Raw genomic sequence first — 18,887 nt, forward strand, 5'->3', positions numbered from 1 at the left:
CTTATTTGTGCCTTTTTGCTATTCTTTATCTCTTTTGATAAATATTTAGATGACATTTTATGAGTATTTGATATTATTGATTGGTTAATAGAGAGATCAAATATTTGTTAATCTACTACTGTAAATCTTTTTTACTTGAAAAGGGATGCTCATTTTTGTACTCACATAATGTTTTTCTCATCTCATCTATCAATGTAGACTTTTTTACACATTTCAAATGAGAAGCCACATAGAAAAAGAACATATAAATTACAATATTTTAATACGTACATATATTAATTTATAATAATTTTTTTAATCCATCTACTGAATATATATATATTGAATTTTGAAACCATCAATTCTTTTTTTTTCTTTTTGGTTACATAAACCAATTAATTAACTCTTCTTTTTTGTTACATGAACCAATTAACCTCGATTCATTCAACCTACATGCATATTGAATTTTGATAAAAAATTACTAAATTAATAAATATTAACTTATCGATAAATTAAAAATATTAATTTATCGATAAAATAATAATTTTTTCGAGCCCCAAGAATATTATTTTATGAAGATTTTATCATAATTAAAAAAAAACATAATTACTACCTTAATTATTATACATTCATTCAATTACTCTGCATTGTCCAAACAACTAAATCTTTTAATCTAAATAAATGACATTTTAATTATGAATTACCTAACTTTACTTGGTTTCAACACTAAGCAAAACTTTATGTTTAATAATAATTTAATAATAATTGTTCCTTTTTAAGTGTTAAGAGAGAGTGGGGGAGAGGGTTTATTGCTAAGTTCTGTAATTATATGGGTTATGAACAGATGGAATGTGAGTTTCTCCTAGAATGCCCCAATGGAAGAAGGTACATGAGCTAGTGACCTGGTATAAAGTATTACAACATTCATGTAAGGCCGCCAACAGTAACGCTTATAAACAAACCTAGGATCACCATCATACTATTTGTTAGGGAATCCCCCAAACAGTAGTAGGGAAGTATTCACACCATGGCTTTCCGGCAAGAGCTGCTCAGTTTTAGATACAGACTTCACATTCCCTTCTGTCTCTGGGAATGGGAACGACAGGGAAAGGGAAAGCGAGGCAGACACATCATCCGCCTCTTCCTTTCCTGTTACCTTATCCAGGTTCTCACTTTTGTCTGCTGTTCCAACAAAGAAAGGCAGGATCCCCTTATTTGGTGGTCTCATCTCAGCCCCCAAAGCAAGCTCAAGATTTGGAGAGGCATCCCCAGCTCTGTTCTCATCTTTTACCAGAAGCTCTTCCCTCCAGTCCATCCGAATTTCCCTAACACGATCTGACCCCATGGGAAAGAACCTTTCGCCACTTCCCATGTCCTTGGGGACACCTTTTTCTTCGCAAGCAATGTTACATCTCCTCTCTTTAACACAAGAGCCAGAACCCAGACCATGTCTATCTGATGCGGTACTATCACTAAATGTGCCTTCATCTCTAGCACCGTTATATTTGTATATTCCAGTGAAACCCGTCTTCAGCTTTTTGTTATCACTTCCTCTATCTATGGAAACTCTCCTTACTTCACTCCATGGCATTCTTTGACTTGACTCGGTAGAGATTTCTGGAACTGCTTCTGTAAAATCCAAGTATGGGCGTTTCCGATGATTCAACTGCCAACTGCTAACATCTCTCTTTGAATAGGTATTTACATCAGCATATCCATCATCCCTAGACTCTCTAGTTTTAACATACTCTCCATCAATCTTCCCCACAATAACTGCCTCTTGCTTTCCGGTAGGGCGATCTTTTAAAGATAGATAATCTTCTTCTACAGGCATTTGCATTTCCTCTTTCTTAACTTCAAACGACCGGATATTTGTTTCTGTAGCTTGATGGCAAGGCTTGAGTTCTGTGTCTAATCTACAATCTGGAACTTTTCCATCATCCTGCAAAATAATGTCAAAGTCAACATTTATGGAAAAGAGTTTGTCCTTTTCCCGTTTGCCTAAAACCCACAGCAACGAGTTCGATATAATATAAACAAATCAACAGGCAAAATCGTCAAATTTTAACACTTCTTTCAATCAACCCACCTCCCCACCTCACAATAGAAGAAACAAATAACCAAAAACAGTAAAGTTTTAATGATTACTAGTCCTTCTCAGGTGGGAAAGATGGACTTCAGACACTATTGAACCTATGATGAAGGTCAGAATCATAAATTATCTGCTCAGTAACATCACTCAGAATCAGGACTACAACCCAAATCATTTTCTCCCATATTTATGGCTCAGTTTTTAGCTGTCCAGCAGAACAGAGAATACATTAGATAATAAGAATACTAGCTTAAAATATATCAGATACAAGTCTTAAAATAAGCAGATAATTGATAACAACATACCATGAAAAAAGAAAGAAAATAATTAATATTTGAAGTTGAAACACTGATCAGTACAAAGTGGCTCAACAATTCCTGTGAAGCATTTATCCAATTTAACGAAGGTCGAAATAGACTACCCATGATAGAAACCACCAAAAAAAGGAATATTGTATTATTTCCTCCCTTTTTCCCATTCTGGGGGAGCAGGATGACAGCAAGGGGACAAAACATGCAAAGTCCAAATAAACAGCCAAACATTGATTCAAGAAAAATGAACAAATATACAGCCAGATATTGTACCCATGCACTGACAACAGGATAAAACTACCGCCTATGTCCTGCGACTACCGCCATCCATTAGAAAAAACCTGCCTTATTTACAGGCAAGGCAAGCATTCTGTATTTAACCAATAAAAATTGAGGCAACCTGCAGCCCATCGTATAAGAAAGATTCACATTGAAGACATAAACATAGAAATCAGATATGCAACAATAATAGATGAATGCATGGAGTTTTGACTGCATGTTGATTTCTAAGGATGTGTTATAACAAGCAACAGCACCCCATGAAATTTCAGCTCAGTCCTATGAAATATTTAGAAGGCTAGATTTTACACAAAAGAACCTTAAGATAAATTTTAACAGCATTAACATTAGAAAAGAGAACAAACAACATTTCTCCAGAAAGATGAGTAAATCTATAAGCAATTTTCATCATAAAATGCACCACACATTCATTGAAAAGTGTAGGAATATTCTGTAAATATTTTAGGAATATTTTGTAGATATTTTTTTTATTAAAATCTCTTATTTTAAGGGATCATATCTCCTATTTAGTATCTTTCCTAACTTAGAGTTTCCTAAAGTAGTGTCATAGGTTGTATATAAAAACTCTGATTTATGTTCTATTTAGTATCAAATACTCTGATTTCTACATGGTATCAGAGCTTAGGTTACGATTTCTTTTTCAACCTAGACCATGTCCGAAACTCTTTCTCCTACTTCGGAGATTACTTCAAATCCAGAAAATTTTTCTGGTTCCGATGCTCCATCAGATTCGTCTGGTCTGACTATCACCTGCCATCGATTGAATGGCAACAATTTTCTTGAATGGTACCAATCAGTTAAGATTTTTCTCTTGGGCAAAGAAAGATTGGAAAGTTTCAAGGGTCTTGTGAAGGTAATCTGGTCATAAAAGATCCAGAAGGTAACTTTTCTTCTACTGCTTTTTTCTCCTCCCAGTTGACTCCTAATTGGATCCTCGATTCTGGTGCTACAGATCATATGACTGGTAACAAGGCATTGTTTCACAATTTTTTCCATACCTTTGGTAAAGCTGTCAAAACGGCTGATGGTACCTTGTGCAAAATAGAGAGACATGGCACTGTTATTCTCAATGAACAGATTGCACTTAAAAATGTTCTCTTCGTACCAAATCTGGCGTGCAATCTCATCTCTGTTAGTAAATTGTCCACAGACTTGCACTGCTCTGTAATTTTTAATGATCGTGATTGTACTTTGCAGGCACTGAACTCGAAGAAGATGATTGGTAAGGCCAGCTTGCATAATGGTCTCTACATCCTCCCTACCTCTCCTAAAATCGAGATCTCCAAGTCATTTACCGCTTTAGGAAAAGTTGATACTGTTATGTTATGGCACTTTCGTTTAGGCCATCCGAGTTTCCAATACCTTGCAAAATTGTTTCCTGCTCTATTCATTAATAAAAGGCCTAATTCTTTTTCTTGCAAAGTTTGCTCTCTTGCCAAACATACTAAATCATCTTATTTTCCTTCTACATACAAGCCTTCTTACCCTTTTTCTTTGATCCATAGTGATATTTGGGGCCCTTCTCAGGTGAAGAATGCTGATAATTGTAAGTGGTTTATCACTTTTATTGATGATCACAGTAGGATAACTTGGACTTATTTGCTAAAAGATAAATCTGAAACTGCTAGTGTTTTTGTGCAATTTTATAACATGGTTCTCACTCAATTTGGGTCTAAAATCCAGCTCTTTAAATCTGATAATGGCAGTGAATTTTTTGCTAGGTCTTTAGGTGATTTTTTTAAGGAAAAGGGCATAGTTCAGATTAGTTCTTGTGTTGGAACCCCACAGCAAAACGGCGTTGCCGAAAGAAAAAATAGGCACCTTCTTGAAGTTACTCGTTCTCTTCTATTTACCACTAATGTTCCTAAATATTTGTGGGGGAAGCCTTATTAACTGCCACATATTTAATCAACCGGATGCCTAGTAAGGTTTTAAAATTTCAAACGCCTCAATCTATATTTTTGCAGCACTTTCCTCATTTTAAGCCTATCTCCTCCATTCTGCCACTTAAAATTTTTGGCTGCACTGTTTTTATCCAAAATATTGCTCCTAATAAGTCCAAGTTAGATCCTAAGTCTTTAAAATGTGTATTGGTTGGGTATTCTTCACTTAAGAAGGGTTATAAATGCTATCATCCTCCTTCTAAACGATTTTTCACCACTATGGATATAACATTTTATGAGCAGGATTCCTATTTCACTCAGGCTGAAATTCAGGGGGAAACATGGAGTGATTTTCAGCCACAACAGGTATCTCCTTCTAATCTTCATTCTCAACCTTCAGAATTGCCATCTTGTTCGCCATTACCTGCAGATCTGTCACCTGTGAATGCTCCCATTGATTCTCCTGTAGTACCTATGACTAATTCACCTACACCCACTTTAAACACTCTTCCTGAAAATACACCTACTCCAATTGACAGTCTTCAAAAAACACCATCACCCAAACAGCTTCGTGCCTACACAAGAAAAAGAAGACATATCCCTGAGACTGTTTTGCAATCTGATTCTTGCCGAGAATTGGATTTGGGTCCAGCTGCCGAAATGGAAGAAGAAATCAGTAAGTCCACTACTCTAGATGACTTTCCTATTGCTATTAGAAAAGGGGTTAGACAGTGCACCAAGCATCCTATTGAAAAATTTACTGGTTATAATTCATTGATGCCGTCTTTTCAAGCATTTACAGCAACTTTGGATAAAGAACAGGTTCCCACAAGCATAGCTGAAGCTCTAAAGGATCCAAAATGGAGAAGGGCTGTTGAAGAGGAAATTTGTGCACTAGAGAAAAATGCTACTTGGACCATTACAGACCTTCCTCAAGGAAAAAAGGCTGTTGGCTGTAAATGGATCTTTGCTGTAAAGTATAACTCCAATGGCAGTATCCAACGATACAAAGCTAGACTAGTGGCCAGAGGTTTCACGCAAACATATGGGATAGACTTCACAGAAACTTTTGCACCTGTGGCAAAGCTTAACACTATTCGAATACTCCTAAGTTTGGCTGTAAATTGCGATTGGAAATTACACCAACTTGATGTAAAAAACGCATTTCTTAATGGCAAGCTTGAGGAAGAAGTCTATATGCAATTGCCACCTGGCTCAAAGTCTATTGAAGGTAGCAACAAGGTTTGCAAGCTCAACAAGTCTCTATACGGGTTAAAACAATCACCCAGAGCTTGGTTCGAGAGGTTCACTAAAGTCATTCTTCAAAATGGCTACAAACAGTCCCTTGCCGATCATACGCTTTTCATCAAGGTAACTTCTACAAATAAGAAAGCTATCCTAATTGTGTATGTGGATGACATCATTCTTACTGGAGATGATGAGGAAGAGATTAGCAATTTGAAGAAGTTGTTAAACAGGGAATTCGAAACCAAGGACTTGGGAAAGCTAAGGTATTTCCTAGGAATGGAGGTGGCAAGATCAAAAGAAGGACTTGTGATCAACCAGAGAAAGTATGTACTTGATTTACTCAAAGAAACTGGTTTTCTTGGCTGTAAGCCGGCTGATACACCAATGGAGGCAAACTTGAGATTCAATAAAGAAGATGAGTCCTTAGTAGACAGAGAGAAATTTCAAAGGTTAGTTGGGAAACTAATCTACTTATCCTTGACAAGGCCAGATATAGCTTTTCCCGTAAATGTGATAAGTCAACACATGACTAATCCTACTGAAGAGCATATGGCAGCAGCAAATAGAATTCTCAAGTACTTGAAGAAAACTCCAGGACACGGCTTAATGTTTAAGAAGACACAAGACAGAACAGTTAAGATTTTACAGACTCTAGTTGGGCTGGAGATCTCACTGAAAGAAGATCCACTAGTGGGTACTGCACTTTTGTTTGGGGTAACCTTACAACTTGGAAAAGTAAGAAACAATCTGTTGTTTCAAGAAGTAGTGCTGAAGCTGAATTTAGAGCACTAGCTTTGGGGATATGCGAAGGAATTTGGCTACTTAAATTACTAAAAGAACTTGGCACAAATCAGGAGGATCACTTTGAAGTTTTGTGTGATAATCAATCTGCTATTCAGATTGCCAAGAACCCAGTTCAACATGACCGAACAAAGCATGTTGAAATTGATAGGCATTTTATTGCTGATCAAGTCAACAAAAAGACAGCCACTCTTTCTTACATTCCTTCAGAAGGACAGATTGCAGACATTCTTACCAAGGCTTTGCCAAAACCTGTGTTCAATAAATTCCTATTCAAGCTGGGATTATACAATGTATATTCTCCAGCTTGAGGGGGAGTGTAGGAATATTCTGTAAATATTTTAGGAATATTTTGTAGATATTTTTTTATTAAAATCCCTTATTTTAAGGGATCATATCTCCTATTTAGTATCTTTCCTAACTTAGAGTTTCCTAAAGTAGTGTCATCGGTTGTATATAAAAACTCTAATTTATGTTCTATTTAGTATCAAATACTCTGATTTCTACAAAAAGCTAGGAAGAGAACTGGATTCTTAATTTCTTGTATTGGAGTAAGTTAATTCATTAGACTTCATTATGTCACTGACACTCTAGCTGATTGTAGGGTTGACTAGCAAATAATGGCAAGAAGAAATCAACTACAGCAACAAGAACTTGACGTTGTTCAAGTAATATAAATTGACAGAAGAACACATTACCAGAGGACTAGTGGATTTCATGTCTGGATGAACCTTTATGCTGTTTGTTGCAATCCTCGACAAGTATTTGTTATCAATGTTTCCATCTTGCTCCTCCAACTTTGCTTTTATCCCCACATATGTCTTCCCAAAAGAAGAAACCTTGCTATCAGAAACTCTTTCTGTTGAGATACAAGTCTTCTCAACAGCACTGGTTACTACTACATTGCATGAACTGTGACATGCTGCGGATTCATTCTCCACTGGCTGAGGGACATCAGTAGATTTCTCTCTCTCCAGATGTACCATACTTGCATCAGGAACGTATGCACTCTTTGAGGTATCTGAACAATTTGCTCTTCTTCCCTTGAAAACACCCCAGAGGAATGATAAGGTATTCCACCCTGCAAAAAACAAAGCACAAATTTTATCATCCTTTTTGCCCTCTCAATAAGAAAATAGAACATATTAAACGTAAAAACAGCAAACAATAGAATACTAACAAAAAGGACTTTTGAAAATAAGAGAAAGAAATCAAAATAGATCTAAAAGATTCAAAGTTCTCGAAGGGTATAAGATGAGCTAGTTTTTTCAAAAGGTGAAAGTGAGATCCTGTCAAATACAATGTCAGAGTCAGGAAGCCATGCAACAGAAACCTCAGCAAATTTAAGATTACGAAATGGTCCATGATTTGATATATAAAAGATCACAGTTCTAAAATGGTTCTGAGTTTAAGTACGTTAAACTGATTTGATATCAAAGAATTTCTGTACAATGTCACATCATATAAGTGGAATGGAAGGTTTTATACAGCATCCAACTATTTTATGATTAAGAAGCTATTCACTCTGGGTTATACTAATGCAGAAATAGGAAGTCATGCAATGAAGACCACGACACAGACTTTATTAACTCCAAGCAAAAGGGTATTTTGTAAATGATACCGTTTCTGTAAGTGTTATTTAATAAAAACCAGAAAGCAAAAGGGTTTGTATTGGTACACTGGCAATGGAGTTTTTTAACTCCACAAGTGAAGTTAAAAGATGACAATTCTTCAAATATATATTTATTTACTACACCCTACACCCTACAGCCACATGTCACTCCCATAACCCTGCTTGTGCAGTATAAAAACTCTACTAGCAGTATACCAATTCCAAAAAAAAATGCCAAAACCTCCAATGAAACAAGGGAAAGTGTGCTAAAGAAAAGTAACCACTTGCAATCCGTCAAAACACCTATAATCTAAATAGGAATTCCAAGCTTTGATTAAACTTATACAACCATAAACATGTTCTAATGAAGCATGCAAAACCAAAGTTGATGAGGCAAATATATAAAAAAAAAAAAAAAACGCTTAGTTGCTAAAGAGGATTTCAATGTTGCCTTATGCAGAGATTATAACCAAAAGCCATTTCTTCTTCCTTTTCTCCATCATAAGGATCCTATGTTTGAAACACCAAGAGATGACATAACTCAGAACTCTGACTATGATTTGGTCAAAAAATTTGGCCAACCCAAAAGGAAAGTTACAGGGTAATAAACAGTGCTTAAATATCTCTGTTTTGTAACAAGCCTTACGCTGGCAACTTTCAGGAAGTTTGTTGGATGGGAATATTAGGAATTCAACACCTTCAAAGTTTCCTTTGAGGGCAAGATCATTCTTGACCATGGTATCCAAAAGGACCTTGTAATACTTCTCATAACTGCAACATAAGCAGAAGAATTTATTTTTATGAAAAAGAACAAACCAATTAGAAATTGCATCAATGATCAAATCAATAAGAGAAACAAGAAGAGGTGCAGAAGGTGTGAACAGGGGAAAAAACAAAGTGTATTTGAATCTACCTTTCAAGGTCCTTGGCAAAGAAGTATAGAGCAATATTATCTTCTTTAGGGCCACTGTTATGAAACTGTGTAGGCCAAGTGCTCAGGCGAGGTACTTCATTCAAGGGAACTTCAAGGGGAAAAGTGTTGACAACTTCAATCACTTTAGGTGATGCAAGGGTTGAGAGATGGGCCTGAATTCCACCACAAAAGTCAGGAGGTTTTCCCATTTTATGCACCTGAAAAGCCCCCCTGCATAATAGTAAGAGAATCATCCTCATGTAAGAAACATCTCAAGGCACAGTACACAGCAATAAATGAAAATACAGCACAATGGAGCATCTTTATCACACGAACATGCAAGAAAAGAAAGGAAAATAGTTAAATAGAAGAAGAATCCTACTGCCAGATGCATTCATGTTCTGGGATCGCAGACATCTCAGAGACAGCAGACTCTGCAACTAAAGGAGGGGCATTGCCAACAGAAGAAACTACAGAGAGAGCATCAGTGCAATGTGCATTAAGCAACTTCATATTACCGATGGAAGTCTGATTTTGAACATTGGTTTGGCTTTCATGTGTACCTTCAACGGAAATCATATTCTTTGCCTTCACAGAAACTGATGATGGATCTTGAGAAGTTCTTTCACATATTCGAGGCCTCAAACAGATAGCTGCTTCAATTGCAGCTTTTAACTTATTGCCTTTGTTTATCTCCTCTTTAAAATTCCTGGGAGCTGATTCATCAGCTCCAGATGCCTGAGAGACTGAGCAATATTCAGCTGTATGGCCCATTCTCTCACTCTGATTTGTCAAATCTAATGACCAAGACAGCCCATCTGATATAATTACATTATTATTACTAGGTTGCCTCTCAACTGTCCATGAAGTACTCGACGAGGGTTCTTCCTTCAGGCTAACTTGGTTTAACTTCTGTTCAGAAGAAATGCCCCCATTGGTGGTTGAAACTCCAGAAGCTACAAAGTAAAAAGGAATGCTCTTAATTGGTTGGGATCAGTCAAAAGAAAACAATGACAAAGATGAGGTAAGAAATGGAACATACGACATAACATTCTAGTTTAGGTGAACACTAAAATAAAACATAAACTCAGTAATCTCTCCATCAGAATGTCAAAACATACCAGAAATAACTGCATTTTCTACGCCATTACGAACTAGATTGGTGGTTGATCTTGATAGAGTACTTGGTTTTCCATCAGACCGAACAGCCTTAGTTTCTCGGCTGTTGCTTGCAGACGAATGAGAAATTGTATCTGTGCGAGTTGTCAGCTTCTGATCAACTTTAGGTGTGGAGACAGTAGAACTTGAGCGGTCTAGTTTTGATAAATTCTTCCTTTCTAATGATATCTGCTCCTTAACTTGCTTTAATCCTTTCAGGTCTTGAACATAAGCATATTTAGATGATAGCATTTTAAACTTCGATTCCCCAGTACTTAATCGTCCTGAGTTTGTGGATTTAAATGACATAGATTTCCCCATCACCCTAGAAGCTTCCTCCTTGCTATTAAGGGACGCATGTTTTCTAAAAATTTTCTCTTTTTGAAGAGCAACTTCATCTACAAGCTTCACTTTCGGTTTGGAATTTAAGGCATTAAACGAATTGGATTTTAGTAAGGTACCTGTATCAAATAGAAAAGTATACCAATACTGATGTCAGAATATATATAAGGTAAACAATTTAGCCAATAAAATCAATCATCTTACCTTTTGGTGATTGCAGCCTTGGACCAGAAGCAGGAGAGCATGTGGTTTCCAACATGTCGTTACCAGAATGACAGCCAAGAGAAAGTTGTGGAGATGGCCTCACTTTCCCCTTGTCCATGTTCTTGAAAGAACCCTCTCTAGACAATGCAGATGCTTTACTGGGGCTCAATGATTTTGGTGATCCCATTTTTTGTTCAACAGCTTGTCTTTTCGAAGCTGAAGCATCCTCTAAATTTTCTGCATGTCTCTTACCTAAGTTCTGTGTAGTTGAGCTAAGTTTTTTTGCCTTTTTCCCCTCAGAATCCAGACCTTGAAAATTCAATTGTGTAAGGAGGTTAGTACATGCTCTGGCCAGAGTGACATTTGTTATTACATATGCTTCATAACTAACCTTGCTTTTGGCTTTCAGTTTCCTCGGCCAGCTTACATTCTTCACAAAGCCAATCACCTACAGGAACTTTTTGAAGCATTTCTCGCATACAGTAACTGGTCAATAGCATTAATAATGTAAAATCTACCAATGAATAGAGCATGCAGATAAGAATTAAATAGAAATGTAATAAAAACCTGCTAAGGATCACAAGGATAAAGGGATGTTTATTCTTACGTATGCTCTGCACCATCAGCACACTTGCTACATATAGCGAGCAAATCTTCTCGTCCAGCATCCCCACAAATATCACACACCTTAACCTATTCCGGACAAATTGAGCAAACAAAGAAAAGATAAATCAATAAAACTATTGATATAGAAACAAGTATTAATAGTTTCTTAAAAATGGCAAACAGATCTAGCAGCCGTACAAGGTAAAAGCAAAAGGAATGCTTCCCTTTAATGATATAATTTTGATGGAATCCAGCTTAATATTCTTAAACCATGAGAAGGACCTGCACTTTCTTAGTGACAGCACCTCCAAGTGCAAAGGGAAAACCAATTAAAATATGCATCTTTAATATCTTTCCTCTTAGGCTCATTACAATAAGCTAAACAGAAGACATCCACAATCTAAGTCCCAAAAAATCTATGATAACCAGTCATGCATCCATAATTTCTGCATTACAAGAATCAGAAAAAATATATATATTTTTACTCACATCGAGTTCAGTAGCAACAGATTCACAACTCTCATCTCCAGAAGCTGCTTGCAAAGGAGACTCCAGCTTGCCAGGCAACTCGACCAACTCATTTGACTCATCATGCTCATCTTCATTCAAGCTTTTATCAGCTTTATCCAGTGCTTTCCTGTCAGTATCTGCTTCTGACTTCAAATGGATTTTGGTAGAAATCTCAGAACTGCCTCCAACAGTACTCTTGTCACTTTGAGAATGTGAATATGGACTTTGGATCCTCAGTGAAACTTTGCTGTCATCTACCTCCTTTACAGAAGGAAGTTCAGACAAGTCTACCTTCTGGGAAGAAAGCACTTTTCCAGATCCTAAACTACAAACCGACACTGAACTTCGAGATGAATTGTTACTGTCTAAATCCTTGTTACAATAACTGAAAGCTGTGTTTGCACCGCTGGCTCTGCTAGCAAGTAAAGAACTATCATCATGGCCTTCAATACCTTTGGAACCATCGTACTTGTTTGAGAAGTTTCTCTGAATCCCAACATCTTCTGATGCATCAGATGGCCTTGTAGTTGCTTTACTTTCTATATTTTCAGAGTAAGAATCATGACTCGAATTGACACTCAGTAAATTGCTTGCTTCACTGTGGGTATTCTGTAAGCTGTCATTTGTTTTATCGTCATTGATAGAATATTGAGTTGCCACAGCAACACTATCAGTTTCATCAGAAAACTCATTCTTCTTTGATCCCATTTGAGATATACTAAGATGCATACACGATGAACAAGGAGCAGAGCACACGTTGCAGGTTCCAGATTCTGCTTTTGTATGAACCTTTTGACTCAGGGAACGCCTAACTAATCTTTTCACAGTTTTTGGTGGTACCTATGAAAAAAAGGCAGAATTAAGTAAAAAAAAATAGAAATAAGCAGAAAGCTAGATATCTATGCCTTTAAACAGACATGTACTTTTCATCCAACAAATCTAATAGCAAAAGTTCTAATTTGGCAAAAGAAAGAGGTGTATTAGCAAGAAAATGAGCTCGATAGCTAGAGATTGTCTAGAAAGGTAAAACAAGGAATAAAATAAAGCACCAATCCAATCCCTAATGATTCTAAGAACCATCTAAAATAGCGGGTTCGTTTAAGATAAGGATGGGTTCTGGATAAACAACAGGCAACTTGAGATGCATACAAAGAGAACAAGCAATAATCAAAATACAAAGAGAAAAGACAGTCACAAATAAGATATAATAAATAATAATTTCCATAGTCCATTTATATCTCTTGATATATAGGTTTTAAATACATGGATTTTTGAAGGTTTTGAAATCAGAGAACATCACTACATACATTAATGCAATCCAACATCGATCTAACTGTTACTCAAAGCATCATTTTTTATTTGATACCTCTTTGGACAAGAAATGTAAGAGTATGACCCTTGAAGAGGCGGACAGGCTAAGAAGCGTATGATCTTAAGCTATTTGACAGGCCCATCAATGAGACCATGCAGAAGCCATTCTGTAGGACTGTATTGAGAAATTATTTCTGCCTCATCTTTTCCTTCAGTCCTTTTACATGTTTTCTGTTTAACTTTCTGATATGTTTTTATCAAACTTCAGCAATCAAATTATATGCAGCCTAGATTTACTTTGTGGAACATAACTTTCGTTTAGTAAGACTTCCCCTTCATATCATGTCCTAATAACAATGACATATATTAATAAATATAACCTTACGCAAAGCCCATCCTCTAAGTCAACTTGCAGTTGCAATCACACACTCTCCAACCTAGCATCATACATAGTGCTTAATATTAAAACTTTACCATAAAGACTCCTCTCATCTTCGTTACCCGGACTCGGCAATTTGGGGTGAAGCACCCGCGTCGACACGATCCGACACGGATTCCGACACGGGATACAGGGTAGATCCGGAAAAAACCAGCGGACACGGCGGTGGGTGAGAACTGAGATGAGAAGAGAAAAGAAAAGAACACTGATTTGCAGCGATGAGAGAGAGAGAGAGGAGGGATGATGGTAGGAGGAAGATGATGATAGAAGAAAGAGAAATGACTGTTCAAATAAATGAACCAAAAATCAGGGTGTAATAAATCTGTAAACTATATTTATATTTATATTTATATTTACACGAGTACTTTTAGAAAGAGACAATACCATTATATATAATATATAATATAAAATTTAGCTTTATATATTTTTGTTAATTTGATCTCTATTTTTTTAATTAAATTTAATTTTTAATTTATTTTCAAATTTAATCATTAATTTTTGAAAAATAATTAAATTATTTTTTAACAGAAAAATTAATTAAAATATTAATTTTTTAAACATGATAATTTATATGTATTTCATGTTAAATTTTAAATTTTTATGAATTTTTATATTTTTTATTTGAATATTTTATAATATTTAGGTTATTTATTTACCAGGCATATATAGCATCATGTTATAATTAAGTGCATTTAATTTATTACACCAATATCATTAAAAAATAATAAAAATTAATTTGATTATTTTTAAAGATTAATAATTCAATTTAGCTCAAAAATAATAAAAAGTAAATTAAAGAAAATGTAAATATTCAGAGTTAAATTTATCACCATGCCTAACTATAATATAATAACAAGGTACACAAACATTTAGGATAAATTAAGTATTGAAAATTTAATTTAAATTTAATATATAAATTTTGTTTGATTATATTACTTAAAATTAATTTTAACTCTTGAATTTTTTTCCAAAATAATAATAATAATCAGAAAAAAATAAAAGTTATAAAATAAATCTAGAAAAATATAAAAATTATTAAAAATTTAAAAATATATAAAAATATATTAAAATTAATTAAAATTTAGAAAAAGAATATAATAAAATATAATAAAATTATTTAAAATATATACAAAATTTATTAAAAATTATAATAAATAAAAAAATTCCTTTTAAATGTACTTTACTACATTTTATAATTTAAAGAAAGATAAAATTAATAAAGATATAGAAATATAGAAAAAGTATAAAATTTATTAAAAATATTAATTTTATTAAAAATATAAAAATTATAATTATTAAAAATATTTAAAAGTTATTGTACCATATTCCAATATAACCATTAGTTGAATTAGAAAGGTTGAAGAATCCCAGAAAACCCAATTGTTTGAAGTTAAAGTTTGAGGATCCTTAATTGGAGTCGATGATCTCATAGTATTAATGTCATTGCCAAAGCTTCGACCGTAAAAATAATAGTAGAGATGACGAAGAAGCAATAATTTTGAGCCACTCATTATTTCCATGATTCTCTATTTTCCTACTGAGTTAATCTCTTTGTAACACCTACTCCCGACTTGATCATCCAATCTGAGATGTAAAATATCACATTTGTTGCCCAAGCAACTACTATTTTATTTCAATATTTAATAGACAAGTCACACAAGTAATTTAGTTTCAAAACTTAGTAAAACACATTATTTATTTAGATTTAGGTTATAAGTGAACTTAAGAAAGCTCTTATGAAACACCCATAATAAACAAGGGACTAAAATGTAAAAATTTCTAAATACAGAGGTAATGTCGTGACATTGAGAGAGGCATGTCGCAACTCTAAGGGCAAAAGCATGATGCCGCGACTTCAATTAAGGCGAGTCACAACATCAAAGACAAAAACTTGACGTTGCGGCTTTAGTAGGGGAATGTTGCAACATTGAAAAGATATAGCTCAATGTCGTGACACCAACAAGGGAATGCCATGACCATGAAGACAGGTTCCCCCAAATATTACATCCTTTATCACAAACCTGCTACCAACCCTACTGATATAAATGACCAAAAACTCAACACATCTTATTTTTAAGCATTAATTCAAATGCCAAATTACATTCTTGGTACACTTAAACAGATTTTACTCATGATCATATACATATTTACATTCATACTAAATTCAAACATGTTTATCATTTACTTGGCATATGAACAACATTCCAAATGCAATTATAACATCACATACCTACTATTTTATATGGTAACCATCAAAGCTAACATTTCCAACCCTAAATACCAAAGTGACAACTTGAATCTAAAAACAAACTTAAACATTAGGTACATGCCACTTGAAACTAACATAACAAAACTATATAAACTATATGAACCTGGATAATATCGATCACTTTGAAGCTTCGAGATCTACAATACCTACACATAGAAATAAATAAACTGTACGTTGAGCAATAGGGCTTAGTGGTGCTAACGTGTTTTGAATCAATAATTCAAATAGAAATAAGAAACAAATACAATCAAAATGTGATCAACTATAAAATAATATCAAGTTTACATTTCATGTCTCATGTGCCTAACTTCTTACCATATTCCATTTGACATTTCATATAATGATTATATAATCATTTTATCATCATATCTCAATTACAAATTATCATAGCATGTTATAAAATTCATTTCATTTTCATTTTCATTTTCTATTACACCTCAAATCTGATTGATTTGAACTAGAGGTGCGTAGACGTGAAGTTGTCTATTTTGGCGCACTTTAGTAGACAGGTTGCCAAATTATAAGCTTTTGGAGAACTATTTTGGTGAATTACGTATCTACCCATGGAAGTATATCAAGATTTAGTTTTTGACGTGTTCTTCAATAAAAGAAAGAATTCGATAAAAGAAAAAAGTAAGCTTTGTGTAGGTTACCACCAAAGGTATAGTTCGTCTAGTTTGTTCAAGCACTGTGAAGAACAAGTCTTGGCAACTAGATTTGGTTATAAACTAATTCAACTACCTGGTTAAATAATTTTTTGAGCAAGATGTCAGTTATGCTTCTTCCAAATTTTGTAGGTCATTTGGAAGGACATATCCTAAAAATTCTTGACACTTGTCAAATTCCACTAAACAGAAGTGGATTATTTATATATATGTGTGTAAGGTTTGTAACAAAGTTTCTTCTTCCTTCAAAGTGAGTCTTTAGTTCTTAAATATTAAATGTTATTTGCTAGTTATTCTTCTTAAGTTAACTGGAAGCTAAGGATTCTTGGAAATAAACAAAGGATGTTCCATCTCCTAGTAAGTCTAGTAACTCTACTTGTTAAGAGTAAGGATGCTATGAAGTATATAGACATTAGGTTATGATTAAGAAGCCTTACATAGGGATTTTTTGTAGATGAAATGCTAGCAATCTGTCTATAAATGGGATTTAATGGTAAATTAATGTCCTTTAAGCAGTTGTTGTAATTGGTTTGAGCTGGATGTCTAAATCTAGAGTTGGTAGCTGCAATAGGTAAATTTCAAGTGAGTCTCTAGTATCAACTCCTACAAATCTTTATAGACAAGTCCTTGTGAGTGATGTTCCAGAAATGATGTATGAGTACTTGAATGATTGTTTAAAATAAATATGAAATCTTGGTATAGTATCCTTGTGAGTTCAGTATGTAATGAACTGTATGAATGGGTGTATAATATTTTGTGAAACGACTATGTATGTGTGCCTGAAATGTATACTATGATGTGTGATTGTGTCGATGTGTGTGAAATGTGTATTAAGTATAATTTGGTAAAGAAGATGAGTAGAGCCTATCTGAATGGATACTTATGTAGATATACGAGGTATGTGTGTAAAAAGGTTTATGAAATAGGGTGAATTGAGTATTGAGAAGTTGTGATGTGAGTCTTGTCATCGTGGTGCAATTCGATGAAGTTTATCGAGATAGTAAACAAGAGTTATGATATGACATTTTTGAAGAAATTCCATGGCCATGGCACATTTCGAAAAGGGCGGATGAGCCGCGTTTATCCACTAGAGTTTTTGCGTGTTACGAGGCGATAATGGGCAAACCTTATACGATGTGAGTTTAAGCAAATCCATATCGCAAACACAAAAATTCATGGAGTGCCTGGGTGGCATTTTGTTAGCCTTTGTAATGTGCTCTACGAATTGCCTTTTTAGTGTATCTTGTATGTTGCCCTTACGGCATATTCTATTTGACCCTTGGTGACGTATTCTGGTAAGTCTATGTTAAGGATATAATCTATCTAAAGTTTTTGAATGAATAATTTTGTGATAAAATTGAATAAGTCTTTAAGAAAGTTTCTTGAAAAGAAGTATGATTCAGTATGTTCAAAGAGGGTATCTATCGTGGTTATCTGTCAATTTAGTATATGGGCGTATTCGATATAAGAGTTTGTCAGTTTGAGTTACCTGTATTATTAAGGTGGAATTCTGAGCTATCTGATCTTCATTTTATCTGTATAGTATCATGTCTTGTTCTAAACTCTGATGGAATCTAAGTTGTTCATAATATTAGATGTCTTGTGCGTGTAACAAAGATGTGCATAATTCTTTTAAACAATCTAGAGTGCTCCTTATTAGTATGAGTATGTATTGGGTTGAATCAAGATATGGTCTAAATTATGCTCTGATCTAGCGAGATCGGTATGGGTATTCACCAAAAGTATGAACAGTAAGTGGTATCTGCCAAGAATAGTACTTATGATTAACTGTTCTAGAATGACCGTTGAAAGTTGCCTAAAGAGAAAAGAAAAGGTAGTATCAATTGTCAAGACCTAGAGTTAGCCCATTAGTTGGATGAATGATGATATGGTAAGAATTATAGATGGCGTATAAGTATGAAATTATATAACTGACAATGTGAAAGTATCTACCAAAGATAGATATGGGAAAATTCAAATACTCAAGAATAAAGAATTTATCAAGAAAGGCTAAAAGGTATGTTGCGTTCAAAACTCACTAAGTTCCTCTAAACTTACTAGTGTTATGTTCATGTTTCAGGTATTATTTTTTAAGTGAGAGTGCTAGGAGAGACAACGCTAGGAATGCACTAAAGATGCTACAAACGGGGATACTATGCATGCAGTGGACTTGGTTGGACAAGTGGCGTTGTGACAGCCCAAAATTGACCCTAGTCGGGAAGTGGTTTCGGGACCGCTAAACCG

The 18,887-nt window shown here is 34.6% G+C and overlaps 1 protein-coding gene across 2 annotated transcripts; it reads right to left on the reverse strand.

Moving 5' to 3' along the window:
- Nucleotides 1-706: 706 nt before the first annotated feature.
- On the reverse strand, nt 707-14,072 carry LOC107951763 (uncharacterized). Of its 2 annotated transcripts, XM_041086214.1 has the most exons (12): nt 13,745-14,021; nt 11,939-12,799; nt 11,451-11,536; nt 11,235-11,329; nt 10,844-11,152; nt 10,261-10,758; nt 9,703-10,095; nt 9,522-9,609; nt 9,140-9,370; nt 8,873-8,997; nt 7,313-7,695; nt 707-1,921 (listed from the first exon to the last, which is right to left on the reverse strand). In XM_041086214.1, exons 1-12 carry the CDS (start codon nt 13,760-13,762, stop codon nt 959-961), a joined length of 4,050 nt encoding a protein of 1,349 aa, XP_040942148.1. In that variant the 5' UTR covers nt 13,763-14,021; the 3' UTR covers nt 707-958. The 2 variants fall into 2 exon arrangements, with proteins under 2 accessions (XP_040942148.1, XP_040942147.1); XM_041086213.1 differs by having other exon boundaries at nt 9,522-10,095; nt 13,745-14,072.
- Between the last annotated feature and the right edge of the window lie 4,815 nt (nt 14,073-18,887).

Source organism: Gossypium hirsutum, chromosome A02 (genome assembly GCF_007990345.1).
Source record: "Gossypium hirsutum isolate 1008001.06 chromosome A02, Gossypium_hirsutum_v2.1, whole genome shotgun sequence".
Classification (NCBI taxonomy): domain Eukaryota; kingdom Viridiplantae; phylum Streptophyta; class Magnoliopsida; order Malvales; family Malvaceae; genus Gossypium; species Gossypium hirsutum.

What these genes read in the sequence shown, in the direction of transcription:
- LOC107951763 (XM_041086213.1), bottom strand. An exon ending in AACTGAAAGCCAAAAGCAAG is followed by an intron (nt 11,153 to 11,234) that starts GTTAGTTATGAA and finishes TGAATTTTCAAG; the next exon opens with GTCTGGATTCTGAGGGGAAA. An exon ending in GAACATGAATGCATCTGGCA is followed by an intron (nt 9,371 to 9,521) that starts GTAGGATTCTTC and finishes ACTATTATGCAG; the next exon opens with GGGGGCTTTTCAGGTGCATA.